This window comes from Protomyctophum parallelum (assembly GCF_964188405.1).
Source record: "Protomyctophum parallelum genome assembly, chromosome: 22".
Classification (NCBI taxonomy): Eukaryota; Metazoa; Chordata; class Actinopteri; order Myctophiformes; family Myctophidae; genus Protomyctophum; species Protomyctophum parallelum.
In genome coordinates, this window is record NC_139714.1 from 33,263,690 (window position 1) to 33,288,242 (window position 24,553).

General features: G+C 44.3%; 2 protein-coding genes across 2 annotated transcripts in view; one reads left to right on the plus strand and one right to left on the minus strand.

The window, feature by feature from the left end:
• The window catches only part of proser2 (proline and serine rich 2), a gene marked incomplete at its 5' end in the record, with an annotated part of 17,767 nt that extends 14,739 nt beyond the window's left edge, over positions 1 to 3,028 (minus strand). Inside the window, 2 exons of the mRNA XM_083757373.1 lie at positions 2,267 to 2,381; positions 2,934 to 3,028. Of these exons, the coding sequence (XP_083613499.1) occupies positions 2,267 to 2,381; positions 2,934 to 3,028 (210 nt within the window). The remainder of the gene's footprint in view (positions 1 to 2,266; positions 2,382 to 2,933) is intronic.
• A 2,381-nt stretch (positions 3,029 to 5,409) lies between these two features.
• On the plus strand, positions 5,410 to 12,863 carry LOC310853135 (uncharacterized protein; the record flags this gene model as incomplete). Its single annotated transcript, XM_083757374.1, has 7 exons — positions 5,410 to 5,430; positions 7,825 to 7,978; positions 8,034 to 8,107; positions 9,456 to 9,569; positions 11,251 to 11,364; positions 11,987 to 12,100; positions 12,665 to 12,863. The coding sequence occupies exons 3-7, from the start codon at positions 8,037 to 8,039 to the stop codon at positions 12,861 to 12,863; spliced, it is 612 nt and encodes a 203-aa protein (XP_083613500.1). The 5' UTR covers positions 5,410 to 5,430; positions 7,825 to 7,978; positions 8,034 to 8,036.
• Positions 12,864 to 24,553: the final 11,690 nt, after the last annotated feature.

Here is a 24,553-nt window from a genome sequence, read left to right on the forward strand (position 1 = left end):
GGAGAATTCTGACGTGTCCCTCTTTTTACCAGCCACTATATAGCAATCTCTCTCCCACTGAAGTGACCTTGCATGCGCACAGCTCGGCGGCACACTCTGAAAGTAATGGTAACTGCTTGAAGGGTCTACTTTCCCCCACCACGTTATTGTCTAACTCTAACTCCAGTATACACAGACACGTTGTTGCGATTCACAGCAGCATAATGGCGGTCGCCTTCTCCCTTTGATTACAACAAACAAAACAAGACAAAACAACAATGAAACAAACAAACAAAAGAAGAAGAAAATCATGATCAGAGCAACAACACCCCAGTGTGGACTTTGTTGGCCGGGGGAAAACTTTGGAAGATATTAAGGTAAAATAATACTAGATAAAATAAATACAACTTACCACTGTGTTTGTAGGAGACACTGGGAGCCACGTGATTGTCCTATAAAAACCAAATACACATAATGATGATTAGATTATCAGGCTGTATTCATCAAAGGTTCATCCAGCTGGACACACAGACAGACAGACAGACAGACAGACAGACAGACAGACAGACAGACAGACAGACAGACAGACAGACAGACAGACAGACAGACAGACAGACAGACAGACAGATATTTTATGTCATAAGAACATGATAAATGTAATGGTCTCATTAATATGACAAAACAAATCAGGGATGTTGCAGTCAGTAAAGTAAAGATCACACACTCTGCAGAGAGTGTTCATACCTCCGTGATCTTTCCTCCATAACTTGTAGAGTATCCATCCAAGGAGCAGAGTGAACATCCACAGGAGAACATTTGACACCACAACACAACGACGCTTGGATTGAAGTGATGTGGACGTTCACGTTCTGAAACCATTAGTGCACGTTCACGTTCTGAAACCATTAGTGCACGTTCACGTTCTGAAACCATTAGTGCACGTTCACGTTGTGAAATGATTAGTGCACGTTCAACGTTCTGAAATGATTAGTGCACATTCACCAGTTCAGATGAGAACAACCACGTTCTGAAATGATGATTAGTGCACATTCACCAGTTCAGATGAGAACAACAAACACATTCTAAAATGATGATTAGTGCACATTCACCAGTTCAGATGAGAACAACAAACACATTCTAAAATGATGATTAGTGCACATTCACCAGTTCAGATGAGAACAACAAACACATTCTAAAATGATGATTAGTGCACATGTCACCAGTTCAGATGAGAACAACCACGTTCTGAAATGATGATTAGTGCACATTCACCAGTTCAGATGAGAACAACAAACACATTCTAAAATGATGATTAGTGCACATTCACCAGTTCAGATGAGAACAACCACGTCTGAAATGATGATTAGTGCACATTCACCAGTTCAGATGAGAACAACAACCACGTTCTGAAATGATGATTAGTGCACATTCACCAGTTCAGATGAGAACAACAACCACGTTCTGAAATGATGATTAGTGCACATTCACCAGTTCAGATGAGAACAACAAACACATTCTAAAATGATGATTAGTGCACATTCACCAGTTCAGATGAGAACAACAAACACATTCTAAAATGATGATTAGTGCACATTCACCAGTTCAGATGAGAACAACAACCACGTTCTGAAATGATGATTAGTGCACATTCACCAGTTCAGATGAGAACAACCACGTTCTGAAACGATTAGTGCACGTTCTGAAATGATTAGTGCACGTTCACCAGTTCAGATGAGAACAACAACCATAATTTCCACTGACAATCCACGTGCACAGCATAAGACATAAAACAGTTGACTTTTGTAAACAAACTACTATAGAAACTATTACCTAAACATAATTCACTGTACACGTATGTAAATTTACCGTGGCCATTCAGTGTTGGTCCATTTCCAGGGTCTCTCCAACAGAGGTCTGCCCAGCTCCTCTCCTTTTGAAAGGTAATCATCATTACTAAGTCCTAATCTGATGCATTTACTTCATAATCCTTCAACCTAATGACACTACAGAGAAAAACATACCTTTTATCTCTAGGGAGGTTCCTGGTCCAAACTCGAGGAAACCTACACCCATTACTCCACAGAAGTATCTTCCAGTGTCGCCTGGCCTCGTAGTTTTTATTTTAAGATGACATGATTGAACTAATGTGTCCATCTCCACAAAAACACGAGCCTCATTGTCACAACTGTAATTGGAATTGTCATGTCGTCTTGGTATTTTGCTATTACACATTGTTTAGTAAAAGTAGTATTTGCTGCTGTCAATTTGTACCACACATAAGTTGTACTAACAACTTGCGAGACGTGCGTCCCTTCAATGTAACATTGAAGGGTAACTTCCTGGCCCAGCTGCACTGCTTGATGTGAAAGCGGCTGAGAGATAACCCGCTTGCTGAGCCACACCTGCAACACAGGAATAGGTTTAAAAAAACATTTATGGGGTTCGTAATAATGCTGTTATTTGGCCAATTTGTTCTGCAAACTTGAGTTTCATATAAAACAATAATAAGACTCATAACTCTCAAAAACATTCAGTAGGCCTATACATTTAGAAAATGTATTTAAAAATTCTTCTTTTTTTAAATGCATGTATAAGGTATGCAATCATACAGATGCAACTCTATTGCTGTGAATACTTACATGAGTAAATTAGAAGAAAGGTGCAAAGTATTCCATCCTTGTCCTTGCTTGGTTCAGTGCTGTCACTGCTGTGTACTTCACTGTGACTGGCTGCTGTCTGCTGTCTGCTTCACTGTGACTGTCTGCTGTCTGCTGTTTGCTTCACTGTGACTGGCTGCTGTGTGCTGTGTGCTTCACTGTGACTGTCTGCTGTCTGCTGTGTGCTTCACTGTGACTGCTGCTATCTGCTTCACTGTGACTGTCTGCTTCACTGTGACTGGCTGCTATCTGCTGTCTGCTTCACTGTGACTGGCTGCTGTCTGCTGTCTGCTTCACTGTGACTGGCTGCTGTCTGCTGTGTGCTTCACTGTGACTGGCTGCTGTCTGCTGTCTGCTTCACTGTGACTGGCTGCTTGTAGAGGTATTGTCATTGTGAATTCCTGTCAGCTCCACCATGCATCTGATTGGCCCAACGACTATATCCTGCACTACGTTTGATTGGCTGGTTGCTCATTGTGCCACAACCAGGATGTTGTATGAATACTCCCACATAGAAGCATATAGCCAATAGGTGACTGACAGTGAATGCAATAGAGCGTCGCAGTCCCTCCCCTTTCAGAACGACGAGTGGCCCAGGAAATGAAATGCAATGCATTTCTCCCATAGGATTTTCTTTAAGTATTCATTTAAAGACGGTTACGCCGCGGACAAAGCCAACTCGGATCGTTGGCGAGCCAACTCCTATGGCCCAGGACATCAATGGCCCTCCTATGGCCCTCCTGTGGTCCTCCTATGGCCTGCCTGTGTCCTCCTATGGCCCAGGACATCCATGGCCCTCCAGTGGCCCTCCTGTGGCCCAGGACATCCATCAATTCATCAAAACATTTAGAGACATACGAATATAGTATAGTATATAGTATGCAGCCACGCAAGGCCTTTTTCAATTTAAGCTTAAGGTTAGTATGCCCAGCCGATCCCAGATGGTTGTCTCACACGTTGGAGAAAAAAAGAAAAGGATGGGATACCGGGCTTTCACCCCACACATTACTTTCTCAGAGATAAGCCTCACGGCTTGCAGTCATGGCTTCACATAGCTCACATGCAGGATCCATAAATGCATAGCCGTTGCATTTCGTCACTATTCTAGTGGGACATCTGCCCGGATGTGTATCGGTTGAGTCTTCCCGTAGGGCGTTCTCGGTTCTGCTTTGTTGGGGGTGGGGGGGGGGGGGGGGGTTAGCATATCCGTGCAGGTTCCAGAAATGCATATTTGCATTTGAAATCTGCTGACTATATAGTTGTGTACAACTATATAGTCAAAACAGGAAATCATCATAAAGGAGGTAAAAATGGAAAATAAACATATACAGTGAGGGGGGGGGGGGGGGGGATTCCGATTTTACGGGGGCCAGTTTCTAATTGCAGCCGTCCGTAGGTGCCCTTTGAGAGCAGTTTGAAGGAGTCAAGTGATTTGCATGTCTTAATGACTGTTGGTAGGGCGTTCCACATTTTGGCATAGGAGCGAAATGAATTTAGTCCCTTGTTTGTGCCGAATCTGGGTTGTACATGGTTTGTTGCACTCCCTCTGGTGTTGTGAGTGTGGACTGTGAGAGAGAGGGAGGAGAGAGAGAGAGAGGTGAGAGAGAGAGAGAGAGAGAGAGAGAGAGAGAGAGAGAGAGAGAGAGAGAGAGAGAGAGAGAGAGAGAGAGAGAGGGGGAGAGAGAGAGAGAGGGAGAGAGAGAGAGAGGGAGAGGGAGAGGGAGAGGGAGAGGGAGAGAGAGAGAGAGAGAGAGAGAGAGAGAGAGAGAGAGAGAGAGAGAGAGAGGAGGAGGAGGACAGGGCAGTTCTGATGAGTCAGATTAACTAACAGACTGTAGTTTAAACTGTAGTTTTACAATGAGTCCACTAGGTGGTGGACAATGAACACATTACATTTAAAAAGAGTATATATTTATATAGGGAAATGTAAAAATGTGTTTTACTCCCCGTGGAGTATTGCCCATTTTCAGACCGCGGCCATGTTTCCGTCAGAGTTTAGAAGCACTCGTTTTCCGTAAAGCAACGTCCTGCTGCCTCTTGTGTTATGTGCTAATCAAAACAGGTGGTACGCAGGGGAAGTTGAGTGATATCTAACGAGCGCTTCCAAACTCCAGCATTTAGAAAAAGATTAATCTGCAAGGACCCAAAGTAGATCATAACATGTCAACAGTGGACTTTTATGAAACAAACACTTTGAGGATAGAAAGAGAATAATTCAATGTTGGTGAGTTTGACGTTGTTTAATACAATCAGAGAGGACTTTTCTGTTTGGATGAATGGGCTTCCATTGCACCTGTAGGTAGCACCTTGTCATTACCTTTAATATATGGTAAGATGGACCTGGACCCGGCCTCACAGAGCTCGACCAGATGTGGACCAGACCCCTCCACGGAGCCCACCTGTCTATTTCTCTCTGTCTATCTCTCCACCCCCCCCATTCAAAGGAAAGAAAAAGGAAAAATAATACATTTAGCACAGAAACAAAAACAAAACATACACAAATGAAACTAATATTATACAATAGATCACAGAAAAAACGGTTGCCACATTCTGTCGAATACTTTGGTTTTAAGAGAAACGTCATATCTAATTTGTAGCAGGTTGGTCAATTCTGCTACAAGTGTGTACTGTGTCGTTCCCAATCCCTTCCCCCTTCATTCTAGCTTATTCATTCTAGAGGGGAGGGAACGAGGTGCACTGTCACACTTCCTCATTCCTCCGACCCACACTACAAGAGCAGACCTACAAGCTCATAGCGCGTCGCTTTTTCCTCTGCTCAACAATTAAGCTACAGGTATTTATAAAAGATACTTTATGCCGTTAGTATGTTGTGTTTACACGTAACCTGTGGTTAGCAATAGACCTACTACATGTATATCTGAATATTTAATACTTTACTTTTTCTAATACTAAACTAATTAATTATCCTTAAATATTTTCTATATTATTAGCCTGCACTTGTATTATGTCTTCTGTAATCTCAGCATCATTGAAAATGAAGACTTTGTCCTTTTATAAGAAAACAAATAAAGTTAAATGTACTTTTGAACCCCTACCATGAAATGTTCTATGAGCAGGGTGTGGCTGTAAACACTAAACAAGGCCTTGGCTTAGTCCACTTCCCTGGGTAAACAAAGAACTTTGCTTTGCTTTGAAAGTGCAATATCATTTGTATTAGGCTATACACCAAAGACAAAATGGCATTTTATCTGTTGAATTATCCTCCATTTTCAATTAATCTGAACTTTAAAGACATGACATACAAATACACACTTCTATGAAAAAAGGAATAACAGTTAAATAAAGTTACAAATTACAATACAATAATTATTGCAGATTTGCAGTTTGTCCATGTCCACACAGCCTTATAGCCCCATGTGTGCCCTCTCCCTACGCTCATTCTGTAGCTCCGAGACCCTGGGCCCCTCCCACCGCGGTTCAGAAACGTTTCCCACAATACACGCTTCTTACCCTTTTCTGCACAACGAATCCAAAACGTGAAGGGGCAGAAAGGGTTTACACGAATTCAGACTTAGCAACGCCAAAGAAAATCCAACTTTAAACGGTTACACGAGCTTCACAGCGGTTGTTTAGCATGTTTTTCAAGGAAGTTGAAAAGCTTTAGCGCCTCCCCTGGTCGAAAATGTCCAACTGACTTAGTTCACTCGACATGCACGCGCACACGCACGACTTCCTTGATAAACATGGAAGCGAGTACGCGACTGTATAGGGAGAGGGCACATTTGGGGCTAGCTTATATCCTACCAAAACATTTGAACTGATGCTGGAAAAACATGCAGGGAAGATGGCCCATTTTAGCATTTAAATTCATAGAGAGAGAGAGAGAGATAGTCATTTGAATGCTTCTGAATCCCCCCCACCACCCCCCCCCCTTTCCCCCTCACTGTATATGTATCTTTTCCCTTTTTGCTTCCTTTTATGATGAATTCCTGTTCTGTTCTTTAACTATATAGAAGTGTCTATTTGTATGTCTCTAAATGTTTTGATGAATTGAACAATGTGGACCCTGTTGTAAACAAGTGTAATGCTTAATTGGGTAGTCTACTCACAGTTAACAGTCTCTGTATTGAGTTTGTGCTTGAAATGTACTGTAATTCTACAAACTGTTAATAAATATTTCAATCAATCAAAATAGAATAGTAGCCTAAGCCCACTTAGAAGTCAATTAAAATCATTGGCATAGACACTCACTGGCCTGACAGAAGTGGGTAAGGGTAAGGGAGGAAGCAGTGCTCCACCTTGTGGTACCAACTGGCATTGGCGCACGCCGTGTGAAAACTGCTGAAAACTGAAACTGTGCTCACAGTAAGACGCACAGAGAGACAGATGTCATTGAATTAAGCATTATCTATACACAACAAAGTGTGAATATATCTAGCTATAAAGCAAGTCTTCTCACTCTGTGCTATCTAGATCTAGCATAGTAAGACAAGACACACCAGACACAACCGTTCTCAATGTGTGAAGGGCCGTCATTTGGCTTCAGGCTTGTCGTCATCAACATTCTGTGTAGACGTGTCATGTTCAGTTGTTTGTGTGAACCAGGTAACCAACCAGTTTGACAACCTCTTCTCTTTCCTTGTCTGTCTCTGTCTGTCTGTCTGTCTGTCTGTCTGTCTGTCTGTCTGTCTGTCTGTCTGTCTGTCTGTCTGTCTCTCTCTCTCTCTGTCTCTCTCTGTCTCAATTTTCAACAGGCTTTATTGGCATGACATTTTACAAGTGTTGCCAAAGCACAATCACAGATATGACAAACAACAACCTAACATAATTCTCCCTGGAACTACATATTTTCAGATGGGGGGGTCCCTGAAACTACATATTTTCAGATGGGGGGGGGTCCCTGAAACTACATATTTTCAGATGGGGGTCGGTGGCCAAATACATATAGTTTCTGGGGTCCTTGACATTAAATATTGAGAACCACTGATATAGAAACATGAGGTTTAAAAAATATTGTTTTTTAATTTCGACGTCAGGCCTAAATGGGTTAAGTGTCATGCCTTCCAGACTTTGTGCCCCCAACAACCTGGCCTAGCAGAGACCTTTCTAGTTTAATGTGTTTTAAATTCAGAGTGCTATAATGTAAGAGATGTTTGACCAGTGGCTGTAGATTCAACATGGATTATAATGATTCACTAAATATTGTTCATCCTCTCTTTTCTACCAGGAGTCATCAGGAGATAAGCCGCCATCATTTTCAACAGCACTGCATGGGGCCAGAAGAGAATGTCCCATTCATTTTGCTTCATAGATAGATAGATGGATAGAACATTAAAAAAAAAACATTTGAAGGCTGGAATCAAGCCAACCAGCGACCTGATAAATGAACTCGTAACGACATTTTACTGTAACTGATAATACAATATCTCTATGGAGAAAATGAGTGGGAGTTCTGCTTCTGGCGCGTCATCGTTGGTCTCTAGTGACGGAGACGACCCGGCCGATGAAAGGTTTGAATTGACTCATTTCTCCTGCGTGTTTACAGATGCGTGCGCGTCGTTACCGATGTAGCGCGACGCTGCTTTCAACCACCTTATCGCAGACGCACCGCTCTGTTCCTTATGGCAGACGCACCGCTCTGTTCCTTATGGCAGACGCACCGCTCTGTTCCTTATGGCAGACGCACCGCTCTGTTCCTTATGGCAGACGCACCGCTCTGTTCCTTATGGCAGACGCACCGCTCTGTTCCTTATGGCAGACGCACCGCTCTGTTCCTTATCGCAGACGCACTGCTCTGTTCCTTATCGCAGACGCACCGCTCTGTTCCTTATGGCAGACGCACCGCTCTGTTCCTTATGGCAGACGCACCGCTCTGTTCCTTATGGCAGACGCACCGCTCTGTTCCTTATGGCAGACGCACCGCTCTGTTCCTTATCGCAGACGCACCGCTCTGTTCCTTATCGCAGACGCACCGCTCTGTTCCTTATGGCAGACGCACCGCTCTGTTCCTTATCGCAGACGCACCGCTCTGTTCCTTATGGCAGACGCACCGCTCTGTTCCTTATGGCAGACGCACCGCTCTGTTCCTTATGGCAGACGCACCGCTCTGTTCCTTATGGCAGACGCACCGCTCTGTTCCTTATGGCAGACGCACCGCTCTGTTCCTTATCGTAGACGCACCGCTCTGTTCCTGCAAAATACACTGAAGCATAATTAATCTACTCCATCGTGCAGCGGTGTTGCTCGTCAGAATGATGAAAAAGTTGTCAGGAGGACAGACGAGTGATGGATGTAAATAGATTTACAAGCTTACACTGACTCCCACTCATAAAACAATGTTTGCTCATAAAACAACGTTACATATTTGAGAAAGTAAAAGATGAGTGTTCATTTTTCCATTTGCTGCTTTCTTTCGTTTTAGGGATTTTAGCTGATTTTGACAGGGGGCGGGGGCATTCCAGCATGGGGCTAAATATGTATTTTCTTTTACAAAATGTTATAGCGATTTATTTTTTGAAGATCACAGGATCTACTGAATGTGAAGGAGGCCTACTGGGGGAAAGCCACACTGTGTGTATAGGCTCAATGTCAGTTTGACACATTCAGTAGATCCTGTGATCTTCTGTGGACAGATGTAATTTCTTGGGGTCTAGTAGGACTATAGTAAATAATAAAAAAAGAGATCGCTATATATTTTTTAAAGAAATACATATTTAGCCCCATGCTTGAATGCCCCCGCCCCCTGTCAAAAACAGCTAAATTCCTAAAACAAAAGAAAGCGGCAAATTAAAAAAATATATACACTCATCTTTTACTTTCTCTTATTTATAAATAAACTAAATCCTCTCTTTGTAACAGGGTTGATCATCACAGAGCAGTCTCTCCTGTACCCAGCTGTCTCTCCATGAAGAGTGACTCGTCCATGCATGGACTTATTGACTTCAAAGATGGACACCACTCTACTGATCAAAGGTTGAAACATGAACTCCTTCTGGTGTCTGAATTGTGGAGGGGCAGAAATGGAGTAATGTGTTCACGTTTTATAGTGCCGGTGAGAAGGCGGGCAGCTGTGTTCTGCACTAGCTGTAAACGCCTGAGTGATGCCTGGTCGATGCCAATATACAAAGAGTTGCAATAATCTTTTTTTTTTTTTTTTTTTTAAGATATTTTTTTGCGGCTTACGCCTTTTATTGATTTTTGAAGGGACAGACAGTAGGCTGACAGGAAACGGGAGAGAGATGGGGGGATGACATGCAGTAAAGGCCGTGTCGGGTCCGGGAGTCGAACCCGCGGCACACTGCGACTGGATTACCAGTCCGGTGCCCAGACCGTTACGCTACGGCCTGGGCCAATAATCTATTCTTGATAAAATCAAAGCATGGATAACCATCTCCAGCTGTTTTTAGGGGGAGGTAGGATTTGACCGTGGCGATGATTGGAAGAAGAGAGTTTTAACGACGGAGCTGATTTGTTTAATAAGTTTAAAATCTTTATCAAAAATAAAACCAAGAGGGGGGACAGTGGTACAGCCGGTAGTGTTGTCGCCTCACAGCTAGAAGGTCCTGGGTTCGATTCCCGCTGTGGGCGCTGGGGGCGTGTTCTCTCCTCTGCGTCATCAGAGCCCATACCCGAGGCGGGGTTGGCGAAAGGGCCTTTCTGTGTGGAGTTTGTATGTTCTCGTGTCCCCTAGGGTAGGTACCCTCACATGTTGTCCCCTAGGGTAGGTACCCTCACATGTTCTCCCCGTGTCCCCTAGTGTAGGTACCCTCACATGTCCTCCCCATGTCCCCCAGGGTAGGTACCCTCACATGTTCTCCCTGTGTCCCCTAGGGTAGGTACCCTCACATGTTCTCCCTGTGTCCCCTAGGGTAGGTACCCTCACATGTTCTCCCCGTGTCCCCTAGGATAGGTACCCTCACATGTTATCCCCATGTCCCCTAGGGTAGGTACCCTCACATGTTCTCCCCGTGTCCCCTAGGGTAGGTACCCTCATATGTTCTCCCCATGTCCCCTAAGGTAGGTACCCTCACAAAAAACATGCAGTAATCCTGGTCTCTAAACTACCTCCCCCTGGCCAGCCAGGGGGGCCTGATGGAGGTGAAAGGAACTTGTCGGAATAACGTGTTCTTTCCACGCTCTACGTCCGACCGGGGAAACTCTCCCCTGTCATGTGAAAAGAAGCAGCTTGGACTCCTCATGCATAGAAGGAAGCATGGGGTCAGTCCGTTGCTCTCCCAGGTTGGTAGAGGAAGTGTAGTGCCCAGGATTACATTAGATAATTGACACCGGGTGAAAATCGTGCGATACATTTTTTGAAAGAAGTTAAAATAAAACCAAGATTTCTAGGAAATGGGTGGATGTTAGAACTTAACACACCCAGGGAGCTAAAGGATATTATGGTCGGATGGTGGTGAAAAAACATATTATTTCAGTTTTGTTTTCATTTAGGGTGAGTGTTTACATTTTAAATAACTTGTATAACTGAAATAGCAGTGGTCAATGCTTACAGCTGAATGTTTTAGGTTTAACTTCATAAGCTTTTTGTTTGTTTTCAACTAAGAATAATCACGTTTGAGTAGAACTTCCTAGACTATGAAATTGCCAAGCCTGATATGATTGTCTATAAATCCTGTTGATCCTCTCTTTGTAACAGGGTTGATCATCACAGAGCAGTCTCTCCTGTACCCAGCTGTGTCTCCATGAAGAGTGACTCGTCCATGCATGGACTTATTGACTTCAAAGATGGACACCACTCTGCTAAACAAAGGTTGAAACATGAACTCCATCTGGTGTCTGAATTGTGTACTCCAAGTCAAATCAAATCAAACTTTATTTCTAAAGCATCTATCTGAGCAGATCTAATGGGGAGGGGCAGACATGGAGTAATGTGTTCACGTTTTATAGTGCCGGTGAGAAAGCGGGCAGCTGTGTTCTGCACTAGCTGTAAACGCCTGAGTGATGCCTGGTCGATGCCAATATACAAAGAGTTGCAATAATCTATTCTTGATTAAATCAAATCATGGATAACCGTCTCCAGCTGTTTTTAGGGGGAGGTACGATTTGACCGTGGCGATGATTGGAAGAAGAGAGTTTTAACAACGGTGCAGATTTGTTTATTAAGTTTAAAATCTTTATAAAAAATAAAACCAAGAGGGGGGACAGTGGTACAGCCGGTAGTGTTGTTGCCTCACAGCTAGAAGGTCCTGGGTTCGATTCCCGCTTTGGGCGCTGGGGGTGTGTTCTCTCCTCTGCGTCATCAGAGCCCATACCCGAGGCGGGGTTGGTGAAAGGCCCTTTCTGTGTGGAGTTTGTATGTTCTCCCCGTGTCCCCTAGGGTAGGTACCTGATATGATTGTCTATAAATCCTGTTGATCCTCTCTTTGTAACAGGGTTGATCATCACAGAGCAGTCTCTCCTGTACCCAGCTGTGTCTCCATGAAGAGTGACTCGTCCATGCATGGACTTATTGACTTCAAAGATGGACACCACTCTACTGATCAAAGGTTTGAATTTGAATTGACCAGGCGGGTGATTGAAACATGAACTCCTTCACAACCAACAGCCTGTCAGGTGAAAAGAAGCAGCTTGCACTCCTCATGCATAGAAGGAAGCATGAGGTCAGTCCGTTGCTCTCCCAGGTTGGCAGAGGAAGTGTAGTGTCCAGGATTACATTAGATAATTGACACTGGGTGAAAAAATTTGTTGCAAAATCGTGGGATAAATTTTTTGAAAAAAGTAAAAATAAAACCAAGATTTCTAGGAAAGGGGTGGATGTTAGAACTTAACACACCCAGGGAGCTAAAGGATATTATGTTCGGATGATGGTAAAAAAACATGATTTCAGTTTTGTTTTCATTTAGGGTGAGAAAGTTTACATTTTAACTAACTTATATAACTGAAATAGCTGTGGTCAATGCTTACAGCTGAATGTTTTAGGTTTAACTTCATAAGCTTTTTGTTTGTTTTCAACTAAGAATAATCACATTTGAGTAGAACTTCCTAGACTATGAAATTTCCAAGCCTGATATGATTGTCTATAAATCCTGTTGATCCTCTCTTTGTAACAGGGTTGATCATCACAGAGCAGTCTCTCCTGTACCCAGCTGTGTCTCCATGAAGAGTGACTCGTCCATGCATGGACTTATTGACTTCAAAGATGGACACCACTCTGCTAAACAAAGGTTGAAACATGAACTCCATCTGGTGTCTGAATTGTGTACTCCAAGTCAAATCAAATCAAACTTTATTTCTAAAGCATCTATCTGAGCAGATCTAATGGGGAGGGGCAGACATGGAGTAATGTGTTCACGTTTTATAGTGCCGGTGAGAAGGCGGGCAGCTGTGTTCTGCACTAGCTGTAAACGCCTGAGTGACGCCTGGTCGATGCCAATATACAAAGAGTTGCAATAATCTATTCTTGATGAAATCAAATCATGGATAACCGTCTCCAGCTGTTTTTAGGGGGAGGTAGGATTTGACCGTGGCGATGATTGGAAGAAGAGAGTTTTAACGACGGTGCAGATTTGTTTATTAAGTTTAAAATCTTTATAAAAAATAAAACCAAGAGGGGGGACAGTGGTACAGCCGGTAGTGTTGTTGCCTCACAGCTAGAAGGTCCTGGGTTCGATTCCCGCTTTGGGCGCTGGGGGTGTGTTCTCTCCTCTGCGTCATCAGAGCCCATACCCGAGGCGGGGTTGGTGAAAGGCCCTTTCTGTGTGGAGTTTGTATGTTCTCCCCGTGTCCCCTAGGGTAGGTACCCTCACATGTTCTCCCCGTGTCCCCTAGGGTAGGTACCCTCACATGTTCTCCCCGTGTCCCCTAGGGTAGATACCCTCACATGTTCTCCCCGTGTCCCCTAGGGTAGGTACCCTCACATGTTCTCCCCGTGTCCCCTAGGGTAGGTACCCTCACATGTTCTCCCCGTGTCCCCTAGGGTAGGTAACCTCACATGTTCTCCCCTTGTCCCCTAGGGTAGGTAACCTCACATGTTCTCCCCTTGTCCCCTAGGGTAGGTACCCTCACATGTTCTCCCCATGTCCCATAGGGTAGGTACCCTCACAAAAAACATGCAATAATCCTGGTCTCTAAACTACCTCCCCCTGGCCAGCCAGGGGGGCCTGATGGAGAGGAAAGGAACTTGTCGGAATAACGTGTTCTTTCCATGCTCTATGTCCGACCGGGGAAACTCTCCCCTGTCGGGTGAAAAGAATCAGCTTGGCCTCCTCAGGCATAGAAGGAAGCATGAGGTCAGTCCGTTGCTCTCCCAGGTTGGCAGAGGAAGTGTAGTGCCCAGGATTACATTAGATAATTGACACTGGGTGAAAATCGTGGGATAAAAATTTAGAAAAAAGTAAAAATAAAACCAAGATTTCTAGGAAATGGGTGGATGTTAGAACTTAACACACCCAGGGAGCTAAAGTATATTATGGTCGGATGGTGGTAAAAAAACATATTATTTCAGTTTTGTTTTCATTTAGGGTGAGAAAGTTTACATTTTAAATAACTTATATAACTGAAATAGCAGTGGTCAATGTTTACAGCTGAATGTTTTAGGTTTAACTTCATAAGCTTTTTGTTTGTTTTCAACTAAGAATAATCACATTTGAGTAGAACTTCCTAGACTATGAAATTTCCAAGCCTGATATGATTGTCTATAAATCCTGTTGATCCTCTCTTTGTAACAGGGTTGATCATCACAGAGCAGTCTCTCCTGTACCCAGCTGTGTCTCCATGAAGAGTGACTCGTCCATGCATGGACTTATTGACTTCAAAGATGGACACCACTCTGCTAAACAAAGGTTGAAACATGAACTCCATCTGGTGTCTGAATTGTGTACTCCAAGTCAAATCAAATCAAACTTTATTCCTAAAGCATCTATCTGAGCAGATCTAATGGGGAGGGGCAGACATGGAGTAATGTGTTCACGTTTTATAGTGCTGGTGAGAAGGCGGGCAGCTGTGTTCTGCACTAGCTGTAAACGCCTGAGTGACGCCTGGTCGATGCCAATATACAAAGAGTTGCAATAATCTATTCTTGATGAAATCAAATCATGGATAACCGTCTCCAGCTGTTTTTAGGGGGAGGTAGGATTTGACCGTGGCGATGATTGGAAGAAGAGAGTTTTAACGACGGTGCAGATTTGTTTATTAAGTTTAAAATCTTTATAAAAAATAAAACCAAGAGGGGGGACAGTGGTACAGCCGGTAGTGTTGTTGCCTCACAGCTAGAAGGTCCTGGGTTCGATTCCCGCTTTGGGCGCTGGGGGTGTGTTCTCTCCTCTGCGTCATCAGAGCCCATACCCGAGGCGGGGTTGGTGAAAGGCCCTTTCTGTGTGGAGTTTGTATGTTCTCCCCGTGTCCCCTAGGGTAGGTACCCTCACATGTTCTCCCCGTGTCCCCTAGGGTAGGTACCCTCACATGTTCTACCCGTGTCCCCTAGGGTAGATACCCTCACATGTTCTCCCCGTGTCCCCTAGGGTAGGTACCCTCACATGTTCTCCCCGTGTCCCCTAGGGTAGGTACCCTCACATGTTCTCCCCGTGTCCCCTAGGGTAGGTAACCTCACATGTTCTCCCCTTGTCCCCTAGGGTAGGTAACCTCACATGTTCTCCCCTTGTCCCCTAGGGTAGGTACCCTCACATGTTCTCCCCATGTCCCCTAGGGTAGGTACCCTCACAAAAAACATGCAATAATCCTGGTCTCTAAACTACCTCCCCCTGGCCAGCCAGGGGGGCCTGATGGAGAGGAAAGGAACTTGCCGGAATAACGTGTTCTTTCCATGCTCTATGTCCGACCGGGGAAACTCTCCCCTGTCGGGTGAAAAGAATCAGCTTGGCCTCCTCAGGCATAGAAGGAAGCATGAGGTCAGTCCGTTGCTCTCCCAGGTTGGCAGAGGAAGTGTAGTGCCCAGGATTACATTAGATAATTGACACTGGGTGAAAATCGTGGGATAAAAATTTAGAAAAAAGTAAAAATAAAACCAAGATTTCTAGGAAATGGGTGGATGTTAGAACTTAACACACCCAGGGAGCTAAAGGATATTATGGTCGGATGGTGGTAAAAAAACATATTATTTCAGTTTTGTTTTCATTTAGGGTGAGAAAGTTTACATTTTAAATAACTTATATAACTGAAATAGCAGTGGTCAATGTTTACAGCTGAATGTTTTAGGTTTTTTTTTTTTTTTTTTTAAGATATTTTTTTGTGGCTTACGCCTTTATTGATTTTTTTTAAGGGATAGAAAGTAGGCTGACAGGAAACGGGAGAGAGATGGGGGGATGACATGCGGTAAAGGCCGTGTCGGGTCCGGGAGTCGAACCCGCGGCACACCGCGACTGGATCACCAGTCCGGTGCCCAGACCGTTACGCTACGGCCTGGGCCGAATGTTTTAGGTTTAACTTCATAAGCTTTTTGTTTGTTTTCAACTAAGAATAATCACATTTGAGTAGAACTTCCTAGACTATGAAATTTCCAAGCCTGATATGATTGTCTATAAATCCTGTTGATCCTCTCTTTGTAACAGGGTTGATCATCACAGAGCAGTCTCTCCTGTACCCAGCTGTGTCTCCATGAAGAGTGACTCGTCCATGCATGGACTTATTGACTTCAAAGATGGACACCACTCTGCTAAACAAAGGTTGAAACATGAACTCCATCTGGTGTCTGAATTGTGTACTCCAAGTCAAATCAAATCAAACTTTATTTCTAAAGCATCTATCTGAGCAGATCTAATGGGGAGGGGCAGACATGGAGTAATGTGTTCACGTTTTATAGTGCCGGTGAGAAGGCGGGCAGCTGTGTTCTGCACTAGCTGTAAACGCCTGAGTGATGCCTGGTCGATGCCAATATACAAAGAGTTGCAATAATCTATTCTTGATGAAATCAAATCATGGATAACCGTCTCCAGCTGTTTTTAGGGGGAGGTAGGATTTGACCGTGGCGATGATTGGAAGAAGAGAGTTTTAACGACGGTGCAGATTTGTTTATTAAGTTTAAAATCTTTATAAAAAATAAAACCAAGAGGGGGGACAGTGGTACAGCCGGTAGTGTTGTTGCCTCACAGCTAGAAGGTCCTGGGTTCGATTCCCGCTTTGGGCGCTGGGGGTGTGTTCTCTCCTCTGCGTCATCAGAGCCCATACCCGAGGCGGGGTTGGTGAAAGGCCCTTTCTGTGTGGAGTTTGTATGTTCTCCCCGTGTCCCCTAGGGTAGGTACCCTCACATGTTCTCCCCGTGTCCCCTAGGGTAGGTACCCTCACATGTTCTCCCCGTGTCCCCTAGGGTAGATACCCTCACATGTTCTCCCCGTGTCCCCTAGGGTAGGTACCCTCACATGTTCTCCCCGTGTCCCCTAGGGTAGGTACCCTCACATGTTCTCCCCGTGTCCCCTAGGGTAGGTAACCTCACATGTTCTCCCCTTGTCCCCTAGGGTAGGTAACCTCACATGTTCTCCCCTTGTCCCCTAGGGTAGGTACCCTCACATGTTCTCCCCATGTCCCCTAGGGTAGGTACCCTCACAAAAAAACATGCAATAATCCTGGTCTCTAAACTACCTCCCCCTGGCCAGCCAGGGGGGCCTGATGGAGAGGAAAGGAACTTGCCGGAATAACGTGTTCTTTCCATGCTCTATGTCCGACCGGGGAAACTCTCCCCTGTCGGGTGAAAAGAATCAGCTTGGCCTCCTCAGGCATAGAAGGAAGCATGAGGTCAGTCCGTTGCTCTCCCAGGTTGGCAGAGGAAGTGTAGTGCCCAGGATTACATTAGATAATTGACACTGGGTGAAAATCGTGGGATAAAAATTTAGAAAAAAGTAAAAATAAAACCAAGATTTCTAGGAAATGGGTGGATGTTAGAACTTAACACACCCAGGGAGCTAAAGGATATTATGGTCGGATGGTGGTAAAAAAACATATTATTTCAGTTTTGTTTTCATTTAGGGTGAGAAAGTTTACATTTTAAATAACTTATATAACTGAAATAGCAGTGGTCAATGTTTACAGCTGAATGTTTTAGGTTTAACTTCATAAGCTTTTTGTTTGTTTTCAACTAAGAATAATCACATTTGAGTAGAACTTCCTAGACTATGACATTTCCAAGCCTGATATGATTGTCTATAAATCCTGTTGATCCTCTCTTTGTAACAGGGTTGATCATCACAGAGCAGTCTCTCCTGTACCCAGCTGTGTCTCCATGAAGAGTGACTCGTCCATGCATGGACTTATTGACTTCAAAGATGGACACCACTCTGCTAAACAAAGGTTGAAACATGAACTCCATCTGGTGTCTGAATTGTGTCTGAATTGTGTACTCCAAGTCAAATCAAATCAAACTTTATTTCTAAAGCATCTATCTGAGCAGATCTAATGGGGAGGGGCAGACATGGAGTAATGTGTTCACGTTTTATAGTGCCGGTGAGAAGGCGGGCAGCTGTGTTCTGCACTAGCTGTAAACGCCTGAGTGATGCCTGGTCGATGCCAATATACAAAGAGTTGCAATAATCTATTCTTGATGAAATCAAATCATGGATAACCGTCTCCAGCTGTTTTTAGGGGGAGGTAGGATTTGACCGTGGCGATGATTGGAAGAAGAGAGAGAGTTTTAACGACGGTGCAGATTTGTTTATTAAGTTTAAAATCTTTATAAAAAATAAAACCAAGAGGGGGGACAGTGGTACAGCCGGTAGTGTTGTTGCCTCACAGCTAGAAGGTCCTGGGTTCGATTCCCGCTTTGGGCGCTGGGGGTGTGTTCTCTCCTCTGCGTCATCAGAGCCCATACCCGAGGCGGGGTTGGTGAAAGGCCCTTTCTGTGTGGAGTTTGTATGTTCTCCCCGTGTCCCCTAGGGTAGGTACCCTCACATGTTCTCCCCGTGTCCCCTAGGGTAGGTACCCTCACATGTTCTCCCCGTGTCCCCTAGGGTAGATACCCTCACATGTTCTCCCCGTGTCCCCTAGGGTAGGTACCCTCACATGTTCTCCCCGTGTCCCCTAGGGTAGGTACCCTCACATGTTCTCCCCGTGTCCCCTAGGGTAGGTACCCTCACATGTTCTCCCCGTGTCCCCTAGGGTAGGTAACCTCACATGTTCTCCCCTTGTCCCCTAGGGTAGGTAACCTCACATGTTCTCCCCTTGTCCCCTAGGGTAGGTACCCTCACATGTTCTCCCCATGTCCCCTAGGGTAGGTACCCTCACAAAAAAACATGCAATAATCCTGGTCTCTAAACTACCTCCCCCTGGCCAGCCAGGGGGGCCTGATGGAGAGGAAAGGAACTTGCCGGAATAACGTGTTCTTTCCATGCTCTATGTCCGACCGGGGAAACTCTCCCCTGTCGGGTGAAAAGAATCAGCTTGGCCTCCTCAGGCATAGAAGGAAGCATGAGGTCAGTCCGTTGCTCTCCCAGGTTGGCAGAGGAAGTGTAGTGCCCAGGATTACATTAGATAATTGACACTGGGTGAAAATCGTGGGATAAAAATTTAGAAAAAAGTAAAAATAAAACCAAGATTTCTAGGAAATGGGTGGATGTTAGAACTTAACACACCCAGGGAGCTAAAGGATATTATGGTCGGATGGTGGTAAAAAAACATATTATTTCAGTTTTGTTTTCATTTAGGGTGAGAAAGTTTACATTTTAAATAACTTATATAACTGAAATAGCAGTGGTCAATGTTTACAGCTGAATGTTTTAGGTTTAACTTCATAAGCTTTTTGTTTGTTTTCAACTAAGAATAATCACATTTGAGTAGAACTTCCTAGACTATGACATTTCCAAGCCTGATATGATTGTCTATAAATCCTGTTGATCCTCTCTTTGTAACAGGGTTGATCATCACAGAGCAGTCTCTCCTGTACCCAGCTGTGTCTCCATGAAGAGTGACTCGTCCATGCATGGACTTATTGACTTCAAAGATGGACACCACTCTACTGATCAAAGGTTTGAATTTGAATTGACCAGGCGGGTGATTGAAACATGAACACCTTCACAACCAACAGCCTGTCAGGTGAAAAGAAGCAGCTTGCACTCCTCATGCATAAAAGGAAGCATGAGGTCAGTCCGTTGCTCTCCCAGGTTAGCAGAGGAAGTGTAGTGTCCAGGATTACATTAGATAATTGACACCGGGTGAAAAAATGTGTTGCAAAATCGTGGGATAATTTTTTTGAAAAAAGTAAAAAATAAAACCAAGATTTCTAGGAAATGGGTGGATGTTAGAACTTAACACACCCAGGGAGCTAAAGGATATTATGGTCGGATGATGGTAAAAAATCATGATTTCAGTTTTGTTTTCATTTAGGGTGAGAAAGTTGACATTTTAAATAACTTATATAACTGAAATCGCTGTGGTCAATGTTTACAGCTGAATGTTTAGGTTTAACTTTATAAGCGTTTTGTTTGTTTTCAACTAAGAATAATCACGTTTGAGTAGAACTTCCTAGACTATGAAATTGCCAAGCCTGATATGATTGTCTATAAATCCTGTTGATCCTCTCTTTGTAACAGGGTTGATCATCACAGAGCAGTCTCTCCTGTACCCAGCTGTGTCTCCATGAAGAGTGACTCGTCCATGCATGGACTTATTGACTTCAAAGATGGACACCACTCTGCTAAACAAAGGTTGAAACATGATCTCCATCTGGTGTCTGAATTGTGTACTCCAAGTCAAATCAAATCAAACTTTATTTCTAAAGCATCTATCTGAGCAGATCTAATGGGGAGGGGCAGACATGGAGTAATGTGTTCACGTTTTATAGTGCCGGTGAGAAGGCGGGCAGCTGTGTTATGCACTAGCTGTAAACGCCTGAGTGACGCCTGGTCGATGCCAATATACAAAGAGTTGCAATACTCTATTCTTGATGAAATCAAAGCATGGATAACCATCTCCAGCTGTTTTTAGGGGGAGGTAGGATTTGACCCTGGCGATGATTGGAAGAAGAGAGTTTTAACGACGGTGCGGATTTGTTTATTAAGTTTAAAATCTTTATAAAAAATAAAACCAAGAGGGGGGACAGTGGTACAGCCGGTAGTGTTGTTGCCTCACAGCTAGAAGGTCCTGGGTTCGATTCCCGCTTTGGGCGCTGGGGGTGTGTTCTCTCCTCTGCATCATCAGAGCCCATACCCGAGGCGGGGTTGGTGAAAGGCCCTTTCTGTGTGGAGTTTGTATGTTCTCCCCGTGTCCCCTAGGGTAGGTACCCTCACATGTTCTCCCCGTGTCCCCTAGGGTAGGTACCCTCACATGTTCTCCCCGTGTCCCCTAGGGTAGGTAACCTCACATGTTCTCCCCTTGTCCCCTAGGGTAGGTACCCTCACATGTTCTCCCCATGTCTCCTAGGATAGGTACCCTCACAAAAAACATGCAGTAATCCTGGCCTCTAAACTACCTCCCCCTGGCCAGCCAGGGGGGCCTGATGGAGAGGAAAGGAACTTGTCGGAATAACGTGTTCTTTCCACGCTCTATGTCCGACCGGGGAAACTCTCCCCTGTCGGGTGAAAATAATCAGCTTGGCCTCCTCAGGCATAGAAGGAAGCATGAGGTCAGTCCGTTGCTCTCCCAGGTTGGCAGAGGAAGTGTAGTGCCCAGGATTACATTAGATAATTGACACTGGGTGAAAATCGTGGGATAAAAATTTAGAAAAAAGTAAAAATAAAACCAAGATTTCTAGGAAATGGGTGGATGTTAGAACTTAACACACCCAGGGAGCTAAAGGATATTATGGTTGGATGGTGGTAAAAAAACATATTATTTCAGTTTTGTTTTCATTTAGGGTGAGAAAGTTTACATTTTAAATAACTTATATAACTGAAATAGCAGTGGTCAATGTTTACAGCTGAATGTTTTAGGTTTAACTTCATAAGCTTTTTGTTTGTTTTCAACTAAGAATAATCACATTTGAGTAGAACTTCCTAGACTATGAAATTTCCAAGCCTGATATGATTGTCTATAAATCCTGTTGATCCTCTCTTTGTAACAGGGTTGATCATCACAGAGCAGTCTCTCCTGTACCCAGCTGTGTCTCCATGAAGAGTGACTCGTCCATGCATGGACTTATTGACTTCAAAGATGGACACCACTCTGCTAAACAAAGGTTGAAACATGAACTCCATCTGGTGTCTGAATTGTGTACTCCAAGTCAAATCAAATCAAACTTTATTTCTAAAGCATCTATCTGAGCAGATCTAATGGGGAGGGGCAGACATGGAGTAATGTGTTCACGTTTTATAGTGCCGGTGAGAAGGCGGGCAGCTGTGTTCTGCACTAGCTGTAAACGCCTGAGTGACGCCTGGTCGATGCCAATATACAAAGAGTTGCAATACTCTATTCTTGATTAAATCAAATCATGGATAACCATCTCCAGCTGTTTTTAGGGGGAGGTAGGATTTGACCCTGGCGATGATTGGAAGAAGAGAGTTTTAACGACGGTGCGGATTTGTTTATTAAGTTTAAAATCTTTATAAAAAATAAAACCAAGAGGGGGGACAGTGGTACAGCCGGTAGTGTTGTTGCCTCACAGCTAGAAGGTCCTGGGTTCGATTCCCGCTTTGGGCGCTGGGGGTGTGTTCTCTCCTCTGCATCATCAGAGCCCATACCCGAGGCGGGGTTGGTGAAAGGCCCTTTCTGTGTGGAGTTTGTATGTTCTCCCCGTGTCCCCTAGGGTAGATACCCTCACATGTTCTCCCCGTGTCCCCTAGGGTAGGTACCCTCACATGTTCTCCCCTTGTGCCCTAGGGTAGGTACCCTCACATGTTCTCCCCATGTCCCCTAGGGTAGGTACCCTCACAAAAAACATGCAGTAATCCTGGCCTCTAAACTACCTCCCCCTGTCCAGCCAGGGGGGCCTGGTGGAGAGGAAAGGAACTTGTCGGAATAACGTGTTCTTTCCACGCTCTATGTCCGACCGGGGAAACTCTCCCCTGTCGGGTGAAAAGAAGCAGCTTGGACTCCTCATGCATAGAAGGAAGCATGAGGTCAGTCCGTTGCTCTCCCAGGTTGGCAGAGGAAGTGTAGTGCCCAGGATTACATTAGATAATTGACACTGGGTGAAAATCGTGGGATAAAAATTTAGAAAAAAGTAAAAAATAAAACCAAGATTTCTAGGAAATGGGTGGATGTTAGAACTTAACACACCCAGGGAGCTAAAGGATATTATGGTCGAATGGTGGTAAAAAAAACATTATTTCAGTTTTGTTTTCATTTAGGGTGAGAAAGTTTACATTTTAAATAACTTATATAACTGAAATAGCTGTGGTCAATGCTTACAGCTGAATGTTTTAGGTTTAACTTCATAAGCTTTTTGTTTGTTTTCAACTAAGAATAATCACATTTGAGTAGAACTTCCTAGACTATGAAATTTCCAAGCCTGATATGATTGTCTATAAATCCTGTTGATCCTCTCTTTGTAACAGGGTTGATCATCACAGAGCAGTCTCTCCTGTACCCAGCTGTGTCTCCATGAAGAGTGACTCGTCCATGCATGGACTTATTGACTTCAAAGATGGACACCACTCTGCTAAACAAAGGTTGAAACATGAACTCCATCTGGTGTCTGAATTGTGTACTCCAAGTCAAATCAAATCAAACTTTATTTCTAAAGCATCTATCTGAGCAGATCTAATGGGGAGGGGCAGACATGGAGTAATGTGTTCACGTTTTATAGTGCCGGTGAGAAGGCGGGCAGCTGTGTTCTGCACTAGCTGTAAACGCCTGAGTGACGCCTGGTCGATGCCAATATACAAAGAGTTGCAATAATCTATTCTTGATGAAATCAAATCATGGATAACCGTCTCCAGCTGTTTTTAGGGGGAGGTAGGATTTGACCGTGGCGATGATTGGAAGAAGAGAGTTTTAACGACGGTGCAGATTTGTTTATTAAGTTTAAAATCTTTATAAAAAATAAAACCAAGAGGGGGGACAGTGGTACAGCCGGTAGTGTTGTTGCCTCACAGCTAGAAGGTCCTGGGTTCGATTCCCGCTTTGGGCGCTGGGGGTGTGTTCTCTCCTCTGCGTCATCAGAGCCCATACCCGAGGCGGGGTTGGTGAAAGGCCCTTTCTGTGTGGAGTTTGTATGTTCTCCCCGTGTCCCCTAGGGTAGGTACCCTCACATGTTCTCCCCGTGTCCCCTAGGGTAGGTACCCTCACATGTTCTCCCCGTGTCCCCTAGGGTAGATACCCTCACATGTTCTCCCCGTGTCCCCTAGGGTAGGTACCCTCACATGTTCTCCCCGTGTCCCCTAGGGTAGGTACCCTCACATGTTCTCCCCGTGTCCCCTAGGGTAGGTAACCTCACATGTTCTCCCCTTGTCCCCTAGGGTAGGTAACCTCACATGTTCTCCCCTTGTCCCCTAGGGTAGGTACCCTCACATGTTCTCCCCATGTCCCCTAGGGTAGGTACCCTCACAAAAAAACATGCAATAATCCTGGTCTCTAAACTACCTCCCCCTGGCCAGCCAGGGGGGCCTGATGGAGAGGAAAGGAACTTGCCGGAATAACGTGTTCTTTCCATGCTCTATGTCCGACCGGGGAAACTCTCCCCTGTCGGGTGAAAAGAATCAGCTTGGCCTCCTCAGGCATAGAAGGAAGCATGAGGTCAGTCCGTTGCTCTCCCAGGTTGGCAGAGGAAGTGTAGTGCCCAGGATTACATTAGATAATTGACACTGGGTGAAAATCGTGGGATAAAAATTTAGAAAAAAGTAAAAATAAAACCAAGATTTCTAGGAAATGGGTGGATGTTAGAACTTAACACACCCAGGGAGCTAAAGGATATTATGGTCGGATGGTGGTAAAAAAACATATTATTTCAGTTTTGTTTTCATTTAGGGTGAGAAAGTTTACATTTTAAATAACTTATATAACTGAAATAGCAGTGGTCAATGTTTACAGCTGAATGTTTTAGGTTTAACTTCATAAGCTTTTTGTTTGTTTTCAACTAAGAATAATCACATTTGAGTAGAACTTCCTAGACTATGACATTT